Raw genomic sequence first — 18922 nt, forward strand, 5'->3', positions numbered from 1 at the left:
GGCTAGTTGGTTGCTCTTCCCCCCCCCCCCCCCCCCCATTTCCCGTTGTTGCTCCATTTTGTTTGTTGTTACCATAGATACTGCAGAGTGAGGGAGCTATGTAACTTCATTAGAAATTTACCTATGGAAAAGCCTCTGTTTATGCCTTTGCTAACTTGAAGCATAAAGCAGCATTGGAAAACACCTCAGGGTCTTTATTCATTGAGTAAACTGTCTGTTAGTGATAAACCTGCTGCACACATCCTTACAGACTGGGTCTACAAGAAGCCTGTGGCAAGTACAACCGATGCTGTGACACCACACGACCCCCCCCCACCCCCAATTCAGACAGCCCCCAGTCAGGCTTCACCTCAGTCCTGCAGTCAGTGTTAAAGTAGAGGCAATTCCTGGTGTCACTATAAAGACGCTTTTTATTTCATTTCTGTTTTACAAAAAAAATGCTCAAAACAAAAAGATGGAAATATGTACAGTCCCTTATGAGGTATTCATCATGCAGTGCTCTCCACTGTGGTGGTCTCCATGGGAGTCTGATTCTCTGCCTGCGGGTAGAAGATAAGAGGCTGGTTACAATTGAACACAACAAGGGACCCCGACATCACATGACCTTGCTGCACCCACCTCTTCAGTCTTCTCCACCTGCTCATTTGTAGGTACTACAGCATCCCCATTCCCAGATCCATTCTCCACAGGCTCAGACTTTGGTTTCTTGGCTTCTTTCAGTGGGCTCTCCTCTTCAGGTTTCCTCTGGAGGATAAATACAGACATCAGCCTGACACATGAATGCTGGGCACCTGTCACTGCCAGCCTACAGAGGGTTAATTCTGTGTTTACCTTCTTCCGTACTAGATGAGAGATGTCCGATACACAGTTGGATACTGGTACAGTGCTGTCCCCGCTGCTCTTCTCTACTGTGGCCTGTTAAGATATCAAGTATATTCAGGAAGGAGCTGTATTACATACCCTTTAAACTAAACAGGAATGTTTCTGCAGCAGAGGAAGGATACCAAAATGAGTCCTATACTAAGGGGGGCCGAGTCCTATACTAAGGGGGGCCGAGTCCTATACTAAGGGGGGCCGAGTCCTATACTAAGGGGGGCCGAGTCCTATACTAAGGGGGGCCGAGTCCTATACTAAGGGGGGCCGAGTCCTATACTAAGGGGGGCCGAGTCCTATACTAAGGGGGGCCGAGTCCTATACTAAGGGGGGCCGAGTCCTATACTAAGGGGGGCCGAGTCCTATACTAAGGGGGGCCGAGTCCTATACTAAGGGGGGCCGAGTCCTATACTAAGGGGGGCCGAGTCCTATACTAAGGGGGGCCGAGTCCTATACTAAGGGGGGCCGAGTCCTATACTAAGGGGGGCCGAGTCCTATACTAAGGGGGGCCGAGTCCTATACTAAGGGGGGCCGAGTCCTATACTAAGGGGGGCCGAGTCCTATACTAAGGGGGGCCGAGTCCTATACTAAGGGGGGCCGAGTCCTATACTAAGGGGGGCCGAGTCCTATACTAAGGGGGGCCGAGTCCTATACTAAGGGGGGCCGAGTCCTATACTAAGGGGGGCCGAGTCCTATACTAAGGGGGGCCGAGTCCTATACTAAGGGGGGCCGAGTCCTATACTAAGGGGGGCCGAGTCCTATACTAAGGGGGGCCGAGTCCTATACTAAGGGGGGCCGAGTCCTATACTAAGGGGGGCCGAGTCCTATACTAAGGGGGGCCGAGTCCTATACTAAGGGGGGCCGAGTCCTATACTAAGGGGGGCCGAGTCCTATACTAAGGGGGGCCGAGTCCTATACTAAGGGGGGCCGAGTCCTATACTAAGGGGGGCCGAGTCCTATACTAAGGGGGGCCGAGTCCTATACTAAGGGGGGCCGAGTCCTATACTAAGGGGGGCCGAGTCCTATACTAAGGGGGGCCGAGTCCTATACTAAGGGGGGCCGAGTCCTATACTAAGGGGGGCCGAGTCCTATACTAAGGGGGGCCGAGTCCTATACTAAGGGGGGCCGAGTCCTATACTAAGGGGGGCCGAGTCCTATACTAAGGGGGGCCGAGTCCTATACTAAGGGGGGCCGAGTCCTATACTAAGGGGGGCCGAGTCCTATACTAAGGGGGGCCGAGTCCTATACTAAGGGGGGCCGAGTCCTATACTAAGGGGGGCCGAGTCCTATACTAAGGGGGGCCGAGTCCTATACTAAGGGGGGCCGAGTCCTATACTAAGGGGGGCCGAGTCCTATACTAAGGGGGGCCGAGTCCTATACTAAGGGGGGCCGAGTCCTATACTAAGGGGGGCCGAGTCCTATACTAAGGGGGGCCGAGTCCTATACTAAGGGGGGCCGAGTCCTATACTAAGGGGGGCCGAGTCCTATACTAAGGGGGGCCGAGTCCTATACTAAGGGGGGCCGAGTCCTATACTAAGGGGGGCCGAGTCCTATACTAAGGGGGGCCGAGTCCTATACTAAGGGGGGCCGAGTCCTATACTAAGGGGGGCCGAGTCCTATACTAAGGGGGGCCGAGTCCTATACTAAGGGGGGCCGAGTCCTATACTAAGGGGGGCCGAGTCCTATACTAAGGGGGGCCGAGTCCTATACTAAGGGGGGCCGAGTCCTATACTAAGGGGGGCCGAGTCCTATACTAAGGGGGGCCGAGTCCTATACTAAGGGGGGCCGAGTCCTATACTAAGGGGGGCCGAGTCCTATACTAAGGGGGGCCGAGTCCTATACTAAGGGGGGCCGAGTCCTATACTAAGGGGGGCCGAGTCCTATACTAAGGGGGGCCGAGTCCTATACTAAGGGGGGCCGAGTCCTATACTAAGGGGGGCCGAGTCCTATACTAAGGGGGGCCGAGTCCTATACTAAGGGGGGCCGAGTCCTATACTAAGGGGGGCCGAGTCCTATACTAAGGGGGGCCGAGTCCTATACTAAGGGGGGCCGAGTCCTATACTAAGGGGGGCCGAGTCCTATACTAAGGGGGGCCGAGTCCTATACTAAGGGGGGCCGAGTCCTATACTAAGGGGGGCCGAGTCCTATACTAAGGGGGGCCGAGTCCTATACTAAGGGGGGCCGAGTCCTATACTAAGGGGGGCCGAGTCCTATACTAAGGGGGGCCGAGTCCTATACTAAGGGGGGCCGAGTCCTATACTAAGGGGGGCCGAGTCCTATACTAAGGGGGGCCGAGTCCTATACTAAGGGGGGCCGAGTCCTATACTAAGGGGGGCCGAGTCCTATACTAAGGGGGGACGAGTCCTATACTAAGGGGGGACCGAGTCCTATACTAAGGGGGGACCGAGTCCTATACTAAGGGGGACCGAGTCCTATACTAAGGGGGACCGAGTCCTATACTAAGGGGGACCGAGTCCTATACTAAGGGGGACCGAGTCCTATACTAAGGGGGACCGAGTCCTATACTAAGGGGGACCGAGTCCTATACTAAGGGGGACCGAGTCCTATACTAAGGGGGACCGAGTCCTATACTAAGGGGGACCGAGTCCTATACTAAGGGGGACCGAGTCCTATACTAAGGGGGACCGAGTCCTATACTAAGGGGGACCGAGTCCTATACTAAGGGGGACCGAGTCCTATACTAAGGGGGACCGAGTCCTATACTAAGGGGGACCGAGTCCTATACTAAGGGGGACCGAGTCCTATACTAAGGGGGACCGAGTCCTATACTAAGGGGGACCGAGTCCTATACTAAGGGGGACCGAGTCCTATACTAAGGGGGACCGAGTCCTATACTAAGGGGGACCGAGTCCTATACTAAGGGGGACCGAGTCCTATACTAAGGGGGACCGAGTCCTATACTAAGGGGGACCGAGTCCTATACTAAGGGGGACCGAGTCCTATACTAAGGGGGACCGAGTCCTATACTAAGGGGGACCGAGTCCTATACTAAGGGGGACCGAGTCCTATACTAAGGGGGACCGAGTCCTATACTAAGGGGGACCGAGTCCTATACTAAGGGGGACCGAGTCCTATACTAAGGGGGACCGAGTCCTATACTAAGGGGGACCGAGTCCTATACTAAGGGGGACCGAGTCCTATACTAAGGGGGACCGAGTCCTATACTAAGGGGGACCGAGTCCTATACTAAGGGGGACCGAGTCCTATACTAAGGGGGACCGAGTCCTATACTAAGGGGGACCGAGTCCTATACTAAGGGGGACCGAGTCCTATACTAAGGGGGACCGAGTCCTATACTAAGGGTAACGAGTCCTATACTAAGGGGGACCGAGTCCTATACTAAGGGGGACCGAGTCCTATACTAAGGGGGACCGAGTCCTATACTAAGGGGGACCGAGTCCTATACTAAGGGGGACCGAGTCCTATACTAAGGGGGACCGAGTCCTATACTAAGGGGGACCGAGTCCTATACTAAGGGGGACCGAGTCCTATACTAAGGGTAACGAGTCCTATACTAAGGGTAACGAGTCCTATACTAAGGGGGACGAGTCCTATACTAAGGGGGACGAGTCCTATACTAAGGGGGACGAGTCCTATACTAAGGGGGACGAGTCCTATACTAAGGGGGACGAGTCCTATACTAAGGGGTACGAGTCCTATACTAAGGGGTACGAGTCCTATACTAAGGGGTACGAGTCCTATACTAAGGGGTACGAGTCCTATACTAAGGGGTACGAGTCCTATACTAAGGGGTACGAGTCCTATACTAAGGGGTACGAGTCCTATACTAAGGGTACGAGTCCTATACTAAGGGTACGAGTCCTATACTAAGGGTACGAGTCCTATACTAAGGGTACGAGTCCTATACTAAGGGTATGCAATAAAGCTTGACCTATAGATCCTATATCAGAATTCATCTTAGTATCTGTAGGTGTTACTTACAGTAGATTTGGAAGTGCCTCCATTCTCTTGTGGAAAACCAGAAGACGATGTTCCACCCTGTGAGCGAACGTTGCTTTAGATTACAAATGCCATGACAAGTCACTGAATGTGCAGGTTATTTTATATTTTTACTTCCTAGACTAAAAGTCACTAATGTGTTGGCACAGAGCTTGATAGTTTATTATAATCTGCAGTAGTGACAGGTCTATCTTAGCTGAAGACCCCATCACTAGCCCATATCTACCAGCATCTAGTGATGTTACTGACCAGAGTCTCCTTAAGTGCTTTGTTTGTGTCTTCTGCTGTTTTTTGTGCTTCTTTAGAGTCTTCAATCTTCTCCTTGATATCAGGCAAGAGTCCCTTCAGTTCTTCCATTTCCTTCTGAGTCTCCTCTTTTGTCTCCACTGCAGCCTTTTCTAGTTGTTCTGACAGGAGAACTGTGGGCAAAGTGGGACAGTCTAAATAGTGTCATATTCCCAAAGTTAAAGGGTACCTCTCAAACTTTTGATATATTTTAGATTAATGAATGTTGAATAACTTTCCAATAGCATGTTAATGAAAAATATGCTTCTTTCTATTGTATTTTTCTCGATCAGTCCTGTCAGCAAGCATTTCTGACTCATGCTGGAGTCCTAAACACTCAGCTGCCAGCCTGCTTTGTTCACAGCCAAACAGGCTGTGAACAAAGCAGGCTGGCAGCTCTGAGTGTTCTCCTTTGTGAACAAAGCAGACTGGCAGCTCGTAGTGTTTAGGACTCCAGCATGAGTCTGAAATGCTTGCTGCCAGGACTGGTAGGGAGACCCCTAGTGGTCATTTCTTCAAAGTGGAAAATTAAATGGAAAGAAGCATATTTTTTAATAACATGCAATTGTAAAGTTATTCTGCAAACATTAATCTATAATATATCAAAAGTTTTTTTTGAAGAGCGGTACCCTTTAAGTTAACTCCAAGTAACCACCCCAAGACTCCCATGATGCACTCACCCAATCTCTTCTCTATCACATCAATTGACTGTGTGAAGTGAGAGATTGCATCCTCATGTTTGCTGTTGTAGTGGTTGGCCAGGCCCAGCTGGTAGTGAGTCTCTGCAAGCAGTCGGTCATGTTCTTCTAGATGCTCCTTCTGGATGTTGAGACATGACATGAAGTCTTCCACAGCTTGGGTGTAGTTCTCTGCAGGGACATAAGTAGCATTATGGGTGCCTGACTGTTTAGTTATACACAAGTCATCTAGTGAAGCAGTGGTGTCCTCACTCACCTGACTCAATGCTCACTTCTCCCAGCTTTAGATGAGCCTGAGCTGCCTTCAGCTGTTCCTCCTTGCCCTGCTGCCTGTTGGAGAGACTTGTGATCAGAATCTTTTAGTCTATGGGATGACCTTTATAGATAAGACCACAGGTACTGATCAATAAGATCTAGTGAGATGTTAAAATTGCAACAGAACCCCAGAGCACCTGTAGATCCAACTTCAACTGAATGTGACCTGTCTGCTATGTCCAGACTGTTATTAGCATGGAGTTACTCTACCTTTTAAATATGACCTTTGCCAAATCCAGCATCTCCCAGGCAATTTGTAGATTGTCAACTTCATCCTCAGAGTTTTCCTGCAATAAAATTAGTTAAAGTTTAAAAGGGGTACTCCGTAGTAAAAAGGCATTGTATGTGTGCAGCCTCAGGCTTTTCCTTCAGTTCCTACGGCTCACAGCACATATAGGTGAATGGCAGCCTAGTAGACAGTTAGTCTCCATGCTCTTTACAAAACAGCAATGTGGGATTTGGTGTAGACAAAGCTCAACCTGCTTTATCTTATGGCACTACTGCTGAGTACAACCATAACTACAGGTAGTAACACTAGATGAGCTATAAGTTTTCGGCCAATAAATTAAAGGAATGACAAGACTCAACCTTATTCACCCTTGCTGTGCAAACCCCAGTGTCTACAGCAGTTATGGATATGCGTTATATTCAGGGGGGGGGGGGGGTCTTCCATTTGTTAGTTGTAAAGGGCCCTTAGTGCCACATCACTATAATTTAGTTTACTTTGTATCATTCTTAAATGAAGACTACAAAACTTGACCACGAAAGTCAAAGATTGACAGATTCCACTTAACATGACAATGAGCAACTGCAGACCTTATTCTCCACACTACAAGTAATATACAGTAATATGTCTGCATGAGACCTTAGTGTTTGCACCTATAGACTATTGAGCCACAGCCAAGTCAGTACTGATCTCCATGGAATCTTGTGGACAGCATCTGAGGCTCAGTAGGTAAAAGTCATTTTGTAGCACTACATAGTTGGGAGAATAAGACCAGGGTTACATTTCAACAACACTTTCTGCCCATGTTCACTGCTTCAAGTGACAGTAAAGAAAACCCATCAGGCAGCAAGTATTTACCTTTTCCTCAGTCTCTTCATTGTCAGACTCTGCACATTCTTCCTCTGTAGAGAAAAACTTGCATTAGAGCTTGCAGAGCAATGATCATGCAGTATACAGAACGGCTGTGCCACCACCAGAATGGAGTGACCATAACTCAGACTCCGGTGTAGGAACGCTCCAGACCATCGCTGCCAGGTCACTAGACAGGTGCATTGTGTTCAGAGGGAAAAAGGACTCAACCCAAATCTACAACATCCCCTCTGTTACCTTCTTCCCCTTCCATTGGCTCTTCCTCATCACTTCTAGCTTTCTCTTCAGGGGCACCAGCTTCCTCAGGTTTGGCTTCTGAGTCTTTGACTCCTTTGGGCTTCTCTTCAGGTTCTTGTGTAGAATCAGCTTCTACTTCTGTTTTGCTCTTCTCTGTAGCTTCTTCAGTCTTACTCTTCTCTTCACCTGTAGCTTCTGTTGTGCCATTTTCTTTACTCACAGCTTCTGAGGTGGACTCTGGTTTAGCTTCTGCTTCAGTGGATTTCTCTGCCTCAGCATTACCTTCTGAATTCTTTGTCTGCTCAGGTTCAGCGGATTTCTCACATGGCTTCTCCTTGGTTTCTGCTTCAGAGGATTTTTCACATGGCTTCTTGGTCTCAGCTTCAGAGGATTTCTCCTTGGTCTCAGCTTCAGAGGATTTTTCACATGGCTTCTTGGTCTCAGCTTCAGAGGATTTCTCCTTGGTCTCAGCTTCAGAGGATTTCTCACATGGCTTCTTGGTCTCAGCATCAGAGGATTTTTCACATGGCTTCTCCTTGGTCTCCGCTTCAGAGGATTTCTCCTTGGTCTCAGCTTCAGAGGATTTCTCCTTAGTTTCAGCTTCAGAGGATGTCTCACATGGCTTGTCCTTAGTCTCCTCAGCTTCAGAGGATTTCTCACACTCCATCTCATTGTCTTTAGGCTCTTCAGCCTTTGGCTCTTTGGAGTCTTCACCATTCTGCTTCTCAGATTTGTCCTCTGCCATGGCCTCATAAACCTGCTCTCTTAACTGCTCCCTTTCTTTCTCTAAAGGTTTGAGAAAAATCCTTCTGTTTTAGTGACAACCATGAGAGCATCAGACACCTTCAGTAATGCTACATCTTCTAACAGTGGTGACATCATGGTCAATTTCTGCCCTGATCTCCTGTATAAGCAGATTGTAATGAGTGCATGCAGTGTGACCAATATATGTATGCAGCCAATGCCTGCATGATATCCAGCTACGTGTAATGTTCTGTCATGACCAGATATTACTAAGATGAATCCACATCTAAGGTGCTTGCACAGACTGGTTAGCATCATACCCAGCCAGTCTAGCTGTTCAAGTATATTGGCATTATAGCCGAGCCACAGGCTAGCAGAGCACTGCATGTTCCCCTCCCTAGGCCTTGTGATATATCCCATAAGATGCATAACCCCTAAAGGAGGTAGTTAATGACCGCATCCATTTTATTTCTATTTGTATAAGGACCCTAGATGCAGACCACCATAAGTGCTGCAGGTTGAGAGCCTCCAGTCAGATTAGTCAACTATTGATGCATCATGCACTTAAAACAACTAAAGCCTAAAAGTTCAGCTTTTGGCCAGAGGTGGAGCTCTACATAATCCCTGCCATAAGCTGCTCCGGTCTTTGTCAGGAATTTCTACATTAAGGGCGTCTAAACAAAGCAGCAGTATCTCATACATAAGATACAGACCATCCATGCTGCAGAAAACTAAAATCTGAAGAGATGCCAAATGTCTATGGATGCAGGGGGGGGGGGGGGGGGGAGATGTAACTTATCACAGAGAGTAGAATCAGGTTTACATTACAGATATACCTGAAAATAGGTCAACTGGGAATCTGAACTAGAGAGTTCCGGCTCTAAGGATTCTGAGGCCACAGAATCACCAATATTCATGTTAACATTAATGCCAATTTACCATTTAAACAGGAAAATCATCCCTGTCATCAGACTATAAAACTTGATATGTTGGAGACTTCCAGATAAAATTAGATCAATTTGTAGGGGCAATATTTTGGCTCCAGTAGGTAGACTCATGAAATTGTTCTAGATATGAGGTACCACTTCCTTCACTGGACTTTAGTCTCCTACAGACAGCCACAACACTGGTATGTCTAGGTTTATCTGACATCGGGCCTAAAAAGGCCTCTGAACACTTTACATTGATTCCTCAAATCTTGTGGGAATACCCATGAATCTCCATTCACAGAACATGCTGACTTAAGTGCCACCAAGACCCAGTTGGCTCTGTCCAGCACAGGAAAATTGTGAAGAACCAATCACCAAGTGACTGGACTGTAAAGCTCCAGCCTGGCCAACAGCTGATGTCTGAGTGTTGTCTTTGGGTGCACATACCATCAAGGTTGGCAGCACTGGGGATGTTGGGGTCTTCCTTCTCACATTCTTCATCTTCCCCTTCTGGCATTCCTTCCAGAGCGTTACCCAGGACATTGTTTTCCATTCTGTACAAAAAGAGATGAGTCAGAGACACAGGAGCAAAGGGAAGAATCTGTCACAGCCTGTAGAGGGACCACTATATACCCCAGGTCACTGCTCTTACCGTGCGAGGTCCAGGAGAGCCATTCCATAGTAGTAGAAGGCATCTGCACACTGATCGGCAGTCTCCCCGTACTTCTTCCCTCTGTAGAAGAAAGCCATTAGATAACAGCCACATGGTTTTGACTAGAAGACTAGCTTAAGCAGTACAATTTACTTAACCCTGTTTGTGCTGGATATCTGACCACACATTTTGTCACAGCTTTGTGGGATTTTGCAGGACCTGCTGGATGTTTTATGACTGACTAGAACTTTTGGTATTGGTCCCATCTCAATCACTGACTAGTCGGGACCACCTGGATGACATGCATGTGAGGGAGTAGAACTATTTGGAAAGCATATGGAGTTTACAGAGTATGCAGCAGTTCATTACATATTATGCTCCATGCTGAAGTGGTGATCAGTCTTCTAGACTTGTACATTAGTGCCCTGTGAGAACATTCTAGATTAGATCTCAAGTAATTCCTGCAGGCTGTCCAATAGATCAGCCAGTGGCTACAGACCTCATGTAAAATGCTGAAGACTGAGGCTCAGCACTGGACTCCTAGGACATTTAGTGATTACTGGGGCAGGGAGGTTTCCATTCTGCCTGTAACTCCTTGCCCTGGACACCAGTCAATATCTCAGCAGATTGAAGTGGCTGATGTTATTTGGCAGTCGACAGCATTACTACAGGTTTAGTACTTCTAGGGGGAAGGGACTGCAGCCGGTGTGGTAACAGGCCTGGTCTACTCACAGAAGGCTACTGGCTTCCTGGAAAGCATTGACGGCAGAGCGGACGTCCTTCAAGACCAGATGCTTGTGACCCTCTCCCATGAGAAGCTTGGCTTTAGCATCCACATCCTCCCTGTAAGGAAGAGACGATCACTCACTGTATGTGATGGACACAGAAGCCATGATTGGACAGTCAAGTCCAAGGTCTTACCCATCAGCTTGCTCAACAGATGTTGAAGGTGCAGGAGCTTCTTCCATCCTGAAAGACAAGGAGTTGTGTTACCCGAGTGGTCCGATCTCATGTTACATAGGAGAGAGCAGTATTACATTAAAGAAGTTCTCCACAGAAGGATATGAGCGTCTGATGCATCTGGTGGAAGAACCTCTGATCATGGCTTCCTGTGTCCCCTCAAGTACAGGGACCCATGGATCTCATGTCCGACCACAGCTGCATGTAACTGGAGGGACCCAGGACCACCATGAGTGGTGGAGGTTCCAGCAGACACTCCCTCCGATCAGGCAATACACTCTCAAAAAAGCTCATTCAACCAAGGAAAATGTTTGTAATGTAAAGGCCATAACTTACAATTTTAGCTATTTGAGTAACAAAACCCAAATTCTATAGTTTATATTGTTTTACTATTAAATAATTTTAGTCCCCATATTCTGACCCCACAGCTTACTTTTGTCTGTGGAGCATGTAAGTGATCTGTAGTTTGTATCCTTATTTTGGGGTAGATAGGACTTTGGTATTTTATCACATCCCCAAATCGTGATAACAAGCAACCACCAGAATTGTGGTTATTTGTTTATGCCAATGTGATGAATAATGTTAGATTTGATAGTTCTGCAGGCAGTAATAGTGTTAGGAAAGATTTATATAAAATCTGAGTCCAGGACAGAGGCTTTGGGACGACCATAGCCATTAACCGAGTGATCAAACAGCCCCCCCCCAGACATGGACACTTGTCTACTGATCAATGTGTTCTGAAGAGGCGGCATGTCTGCCAGAGGAATGACTTGAGATAAAGGATCAGGCAGCTGAAACATGTCTGATCCTCTGCTACCTAGTTATATGGACCTGTCATGTATCAGCAACACCATAAGGAATATGGCGGAAGCCACAGAAGATCCCCAGGTAAGAGTGCAATGACTCCTGATGTATTCGTGTATCAAGCAATACCTCATTGCTACCAGAAGGAAGGCCCCGATGATGTCAACGACCATATATGACATCATGTGGTCACATTCTCCCCAGGGTAGTCAGACTAATGAGCTTTTTCTATTTCAGCATCCACCATCCTTAGGACAATAATATAGTTTGACAGGATCCCATTGGCCATAGTATATACTGCACTGTTTTATCCTTCCCTTTGTTATATATAGAACCGTTAGTCACCATCCAGTAGTAGAAGCCTCAAGACATGTCAGGAGCTAAACATGGGCCAGTGTGAAGAGGACTACAACTCCAAGCATGCCCCGACACCTTAAGACTGGCAAAGCATGCTGGGAACTGTTATTCGAGAGGTGTATATATATGGTAGCCATGAGAAGACAGGTATATGAGTAGACAGATACCAGTCAGAGGGGGATATATATCTCAGGTATGTGATGTAGGTATGAGGAGATCTATACACATCAGGCACAGAGCTGAGGAGACAAGTCTATGAGGCAGGTATACAGATATATACATCAGGCAGAGCTGAGGAGATGTATACAGGTCTATGAGGCAGGTGTACAGATACACACAGGTCTATGTGGTAGGTATACAGGTCTGAGGCAGGTATACAGATACACACATCAGTCCGATCTGAGGAGACATATACAAGTCTATGAGGTAGGTGTACAGATATATACAGGTCTATGAGGTAGGTAGAGATATATACACATCAGTCAGATCTGAGGAGATGTATACAGGTCTATGAGGTAGGTGTACCGATATATACAGGTCTATGAGGTAGGTATAGAGATATATACAGGTCTATGAGGTAGGTATAGAGATATACACACATCAGTCAGATCTGAGGAGACATACAGGTCTATGAGGTAGGTGTACAGATATATACAGGTCTATGAAGTAGGTGTACAGATATATACAGGTCTATGAGGTAGGTAGAGATATATACACATCAGTCAGATCTGAGGAGATGTATACAGGTCTATGAGGTAGGTGTACCGATATATACAGGTCTATGAGGTAGGTATAGAGATATACACACATCAGTCAGATCTGAGGAGACGTTTGGCGCCAACCCTGAGCTGCCACCTGGTCACACAAAGCGCATCGCGCCGATGCCAATTAGGCCAATCAGAAGCCGAGCTGTCGGCGGGCCTGACATAGACAGCCAATAGGGAGCGGCGCAATCCACTCTGTTGCCAGGAAAGCATTAAGCTCCGCCCCTCCCCGTACAGACCCGGGAGAACGGCTGAGAGTCCCCGGTAACACCAGACAGAACCGGAAACCATGAGACCGGAGCCCGAGTGACCGCGCCGTCCTCCCCTCGCCAAGAGCCCACAACACCCCACCCGGTATAACCGGAGCACACTTACTTCTCTTCCGGGGCCGGCACGGTCGGTGTCTCTTCGGCCATGATGACAGAATCACTAATGACAACCACAGGAGTGAGGGGAGAAGATGGCAGATCGTATCCCCCGCGCCGGGACACGCTTTTATACCGCCTGCTTAACCCCGCCCCGCCGTCATTGGGAACGCCCCCTGGCTTCCGATGACCTCTAACCTCTGATCTGTTTCCCGCGCTAGTGGCTGCCTATTGTTTGCGGGTCATGTGATGTGAAACCTTAACCCCTGAGCTGCCGGGAGATTATAACTCCTCCCCCTCCCCTGTGTTAACCTCTGCGGCGCCGAATCCTCGGGTATTATTGGAGGATTAGGAAGGTTTCATGCGGGTGTTGTCGCAGTTTGGGATTTTGCGGAACCAGTGCAGAGGAGAAGTGGTGCAGTTGCCCATAGCAACCAATCAGATCGCTTCTTCTATTACTACTTCCAGCATTCCCGGTCAGCCAATGACAACATCTGGAGGGCCACACTTTGAGACCACTACCATAGCTATGAGGTAACACCGGCCTTGTTGCCATAGCAACCAGATTGTTTCTTCTATTTTTAGAGGCCTCTGAAAAATAAAAGCAATAATCTGATTGGTTGCTATGGACAACTGCGCCACTTTTCCTCTGCACAGGTTTTGACAAGTTGAGCGCCATTTTATTTGGACGCCTTTTCCTTTGGCGGAGGGTTTCATCAGGGATTTATCATAAGAATGTTGTGAAATGTCGCAGTTTCTGTCGCATCCCTGTTAATAAAGATGGATCTCACGTAAACAGCGAAGGCAGTAGGAAACCCATAGATCAGTGGTCTCAAAGTGTGGCCCTCCAGATGTTGTAAAACTTACACTCCCAACATTCCCAGACAGTCAACGGCAACATCTGGAGGGCCATAGCAACCAATTATAGCTCAGCTTTCACTTTCTGAACCATGTAAAATTAAAGCTGCTCAGTGATTGGCTGTGTGGTGACAGGCTGCTCTGTGATTGGCTGTGTGGTGACATGTGCTCAGTGATTGGCTGTGTGGTGACATGTGCTCAGTGATTGGCTGTGTGGTGACAGGCTGCTCAGTGATTGGCTGTGTGGTGACAGGTGCTCAGTGATTTGCTGTGTGGTGACATGTGCTCAGTGATTGTGTGGTGACAAGATGCTCTGTGATTGGCTGTGTGGTGACAGGTGCTCAGTGATTGGCTGTGTGGTGACAGGTGCTCAGTGATTTGCTGTGTGGTGACAGGCTGCTCAGTGATTGTGTGGTGACAAGATGCTCTGTGATTGGCTGTGTGGTGACAGGTGCTCAGTGATTGGCTGTGTGGTGACAGGCTGCTCTGTGATTGTGTGGTGACAGGTGCTCAGTGATTGGCTGTGTGGTGACATGTGCTCAGTGATTGGCTGTGTGGTGACAGGTGCTATGTGATTGGCTGTGGTGACAGGCTGCTCAGTGATTGTGTGGTGACAGGTGCTCAGTGATTGGCTGTGTGGTGACAGGTGCTCAGTGATTGGCTGTGTGGTGACAGGTGCTATGTGATTGGCTGTGGTGACAGGTGCTCAGTGATTGTGTGGTGACAGGTGCTCAGTGATTGGCTGTGTGGTGACAGGTGCTCAGTGATTGGCTGTGTGGTGACAGGTGCTCAGTGATTGGCTGTGTGGTGACAGGTGCTCAGTGATTTGCTGTGTGGTGACAAGCTGCTCAGTGATTGTGTGGTGACAAGATGCTCTGTGATTGGCTGTGTGGTGACAGGTGCTCAGTGATTGGCTGTGTGGTGACAGGCTGCTCAGTGATTGTGTGGTGACAAGATGCTCTGTGATTGGCTGTGTGGTGACAGGTGCTCAGTGATTGGCTGTGTGGTGACAGCTACTCAGTGATTGGCTGTGTGGTGACAGGTGCTCAGTGATTTGCTGTGTGGTGACAGGCTGCTCAGTGATTGTGTGGTGACAAGATGCTCTGTGATTGGCTGTGTGGTGACAAGCTGCTCTGTGATTGGCTGTGTGGTGACAGGTGCTCAGTGATTGGCTGTGTGGTGACATGTGCTCAGTGATTGGCTGTGTGGTGACAGGCTGCTCAGTGATTGGCTGTGTGGTGACAGGTGCTCAGTGATTTGCTGTGTGGTGACAGGCTGCTCAGTGATTGTGTGGTGACAAGATGCTCTGTGATTGGCTGTGTGGTGACAGGTGCTCAGTGATTGGCTGTGTGGTGACAGGCTGCTCTGTGATTGGCTGTGTGGTGACATGTGCTCAGTGATTGGCTGTGTGGTGACAGGTGCTATGTGATTGGCTGTGGTGACAGGCTGCTCAGTGATTGTGTGGTGACAGGTGCTCAGTGATTGGCTGTGTGGTGACAGGTGCTCAGTGATTGGCTGTGTGGTGACAGGTGCTATGTGATTGGCTGTGGTGACAGGCTGCTCAGTGATTGTGTGGTGACAGGTGCTCAGTGATTGGCTGTGTGGTGACAGGTGCTCAGTGATTGGCTGTGTGGTGACAGGTGCTCAGTGATTGGCTGTGTGGTGACAGGTGCTCAGTGATTTGCTGTGTGGTGACAGGCTGCTCAGTGATTGTGTGGTGACAAGATGCTCTGTGATTGGCTGTGTGGTGACAGGTGCTCAGTGATTGGCTGTGTGGTGACAGCTACTCAGTGATTGGCTGTGTGGTGACAGGTGCTCAGTGATTTGCTGTGTGGTGACAGGCTGCTCAGTGATTGTGTGGTGACAAGATGCTCTGTGATTGGCTGTGTGGTGACAAGCTGCTCTGTGATTGGCTGTGTGGTGACAGGTGCTCAGTGATTGGCTGTGTGGTGACAGGCTGCTCTGTGATTGGCTGTGTGGTGACAGGTGCTCAGTGATTGGCTGTGTGGTGACAGGTGCTATGTGATTGGCTGTGTGGTGACAGGCTGCTCTATGATTGGCTGTGTGATGACAGGTGCTCAGTGATTTGCTGTGTGGTGACAGGCTGCTCAGTGATTGGCTGTGTGGTGACAGGTGCTCTGTGATTTGCTGTGTGGTGACAGGTGCTCAGTGATTGGCTGTGGTGACAGGCTGCTCAGTGATTGGCTGTGTGGTGACAAGCGTCTCTGTGATTGGCTGTGTGGTGACAGGTGCTCAGTGATTGGCTGTGTGGTGACAGGTGCTATGTGATTGGCTGTGTGGTGACAGGCTGCTCAGTGATCGGCTGTGTGGTGACAGGTACTCAGTGATTGGCTGTGTGGTGACAGGCTGCTCAGTGATTGGCTGTGTGGAGACAGGTGCTCGGTAATTGGCTGTGTGGTGACAAGCTGCTCAGTGATTGGCTGTGTGGAGACAGGTGCTCAGTGATTGGCTGTGTGGTGACAAACTTCTCTGTGATTGGCTGTGTGGTGACAAGCTTCTCTGTGATTGGCTGTTTGGTGACAAGCTGCTCAGTGATTGGCTGTGTGGAGACAGGTGCTCGGTAATTGGCTGTGTGGTGACAGGCTGCTCAGTGATTGGTTGTGCGGTGACAGGCTGCTCAGTGATTGGTTGTATTGTGACAAGTTGCTCAGCGATTGTCTGTTCAGTGAAGCTGCTCAGTGATTGGCTGTTCAGTGAAGCAACTCAGTGATTGGCTGGTGACAGGATGCTCTGTGATTGGCTGTTCAGTGAAGCTGCTCAGTGACTGGCTGTATGGTGACAGGCTGCTCTGTGATTGGCTGTGTGGTAACAGGCTGCTCTCATTGGCTCAGTGACCTGTATCCAAAGTTGCCATGTTACCCAGGCCTTACACTTTAGCTTCTTTATCCATCCTATACTAGTGATCCCAGAGCCAGGGAGCTGCTGAGACAATACCATACTGTACATATAAGAGGACTACGCAACTTCCTTTTGGGATAATTCCAGCAGCACCATGCTGAAGCCAGTACAAGTGGTGATAACACTATATTAGTAAGTGATTTATCTTATGGTGAAAGTGGAATACCCGAGCGGCTTTCATTAAATTCACATCACTCCACCCATCTAAGTGACAATGCCGCCTTTCAGGTTGGACGGGCACATGGCATCATTTACCGGAGGCTTAAAGGGGAACTCCGATGTTGGTCCAGCAGCAGGATATATCTCCTGGCAACTTTGTAGCCTGAGACTCGTCCACTGCCGGAGCGATCAGGATACAGATTCACCAAAAGTCCCATTCAATTAAACTTCTCCTGCAAACCTTCCCATGCCAGGGTCGGCCAGGGTCTAAGGGCAGACGGAGGATTCCGAGTGTTCATCCTGAAAACATGACCTGGTGCCAGGAAGTTCAACAGAATTCTAAATGACTTCTATATAGAAATCATAACCCTTCCAGTACTTATCAGCTGCTGTATGCTCCACAATAAGTTGTGTAATTCTTTCCCGTCTGACCACAGTGCTCTCTGCTGCCACTTCTGACGGTGTCAGGAACTGTCCAAAGCAGAAACAAATCCCCATAGAAAACCTCTCCCACTCTGGACAGTTCCTGAAACAGACAGAGGTGGCAGCAGAGAGCACTGTGGTCACACTGGAAAGAACTACACAACTTCCTGTAGAGCATGCAGCAGCTGATAAGTACTGGAAGGATTAAGATTTTTAAGTAGAAGTAATGTACAATTTTTTTTTATTTTCTCGTACCAGTTGATCTGAAAAAGAAATATATATATATATAAATATATATGTATTTTTTTTTTCTGGGTACCACTTTAAGACACCTAGTCTTAAAGGGGTACTCTGGTGGAAAAGAAATGTTATCAAATCAACTGGTGCCAAAAAGTCAAACATATGTGTAAATGACTTCTATTTTAAAATCTTAATCCTTCCATTACTTATCAGCTGCTGTATACTCGACAGAAAGTTGTGAAGTTCTTTCCCATCTGACCACAGTGCTCTCTGCTGACACCGCTGTCCATGTCAGGAACTGTCCAGAGCAGGAGAGGTTTACTATGGGTATTTGCTTTTAATCTGGACAGTTCCTAACATGGACAGAGGTGGCAGCAAAGAGCACTGTGATCAGACTGAATAGAGCTACACAACTTCCTGTGCAGCATACAGCATCTGATAAGTACTGGAAGGTTTAATTTTTGGAAAAAGAAGTAATTTACAAATCTATTTGTTTTCCACTTGTTTCATTTCGTTCCCACCGGAAGAGATCTCCGTTTGCTATCAATGAATAGAAGCCTATGCAGCCCAGTTCCTTAGGCCAGGTGGTTCAGGGATTCTGAGGGTGGCCGGCATCGGCACTGGGAATGTCCCCATAGACGGCAATGTATTCTGACTAGAGATGAGCGAACTTACAGTAAATTCGATTCGTCACGAACTTCTCGGCTCGGCAGTTGATGACTTTTCCTGCATAAATTGACAAGATGCTCTGTGATTGGCTGTGTGGTGACAAGCTGCTCTGTGATTGGCTGTGTGGTGACAGGTGCTCAGTGATTGGCTGTGTGGTGACAGGTGCTCAGTGATTGGCTGTGTGGTGACAGGTGCTATGTGATTGGCTGTGTGGTGACAGGCTGCTCTATGATTGGCTGTGTGATGACAGGTGCTCAGTGATTGGCTGTGTGGTGACAGGCTGCTCAGTGATTGGCTGTGTGGTGACAGGTGCTCTGTGATTTGCTGTGTGGTGACAGGTGCTCAGTGATTGGCTGTGGTGACAGGCTGCTCAGTGATTGGCTGTGTGGTGACAAGCGTCTCTGTGATTGGCTGTGTGGTGACAGGTACTCAGTGATTGGCTGTGTGGTGACAGGTACTCAGTGATCGGCTGTGTGGTGACAAGCTGCTCAGTGATCGGCTGTGTGGTGACAGGCTGCTCAGTGATCGGCTGTGTGGTGACAAGCTGCTCAGTGATCGGCTGTGTGGTGACAGGTACTCAGTGATTGGCTGTGT

General features: G+C 48.5%; 1 protein-coding gene and 1 long non-coding RNA gene across 3 annotated transcripts; one reads left to right on the forward strand and one right to left on the reverse strand.

The window, feature by feature from the left end:
* Positions 1-392: 392 nt before the first annotated feature.
* NASP (nuclear autoantigenic sperm protein) lies at positions 393-13265 on the reverse strand. Of its 2 annotated transcripts, none has more exons than XM_056533088.1 (15): positions 13071-13265; positions 10732-10779; positions 10543-10653; positions 9811-9891; positions 9606-9712; positions 7486-8271; positions 7237-7280; positions 6363-6439; positions 6094-6167; positions 5820-6008; positions 5104-5273; positions 4837-4893; positions 832-915; positions 619-744; positions 393-539 (listed from the first exon to the last, which is right to left on the reverse strand). In XM_056533088.1, exons 1-15 carry the CDS (start codon positions 13109-13111, stop codon positions 489-491), a joined length of 2046 nt encoding a protein of 681 aa, XP_056389063.1. In that variant the 5' UTR covers positions 13112-13265; the 3' UTR covers positions 393-488. The 2 variants fall into 2 exon arrangements, with proteins under 2 accessions (XP_056389063.1, XP_056389064.1); XM_056533089.1 differs by lacking the exon at positions 13071-13265 and adding an exon at positions 12738-12794.
* A 28-nt stretch (positions 13266-13293) lies between these two features.
* Positions 13294-16969, forward strand: LOC130283492 (uncharacterized). The gene is made up of 2 exons (XR_008846717.1): positions 13294-13394; positions 16840-16969. It is a non-coding gene; the product is annotated as an uncharacterized LOC130283492 (long non-coding RNA).
* Positions 16970-18922: the final 1953 nt, after the last annotated feature.

Source organism: Hyla sarda, chromosome 7, assembly GCF_029499605.1.
Source record: "Hyla sarda isolate aHylSar1 chromosome 7, aHylSar1.hap1, whole genome shotgun sequence".
Taxonomy (NCBI): domain Eukaryota; kingdom Metazoa; phylum Chordata; class Amphibia; order Anura; family Hylidae; genus Hyla; species Hyla sarda.

Excerpts from the sequence above, each read along its gene's own strand:
- NASP (XM_056533088.1), bottom strand. The coding sequence starts at position 13,111 with ATGGCCGAAGAGACACCGACCGTGCCGGCCCCGGAAGAGAA. Across the intron at positions 10,654-10,731 it reads TCTGTTGAGCAAGCTGATGG|GGAGGATGTGGATGCTAAAG; the intron begins GTAAGACCTTGG and ends TCTTCCTTACAG. Across the intron at positions 7,281-7,485 it reads GCCAATGGAAGGGGAAGAAG|AGGAAGAATGTGCAGAGTCT; the intron begins GTAACAGAGGGG and ends TTTTCTCTACAG.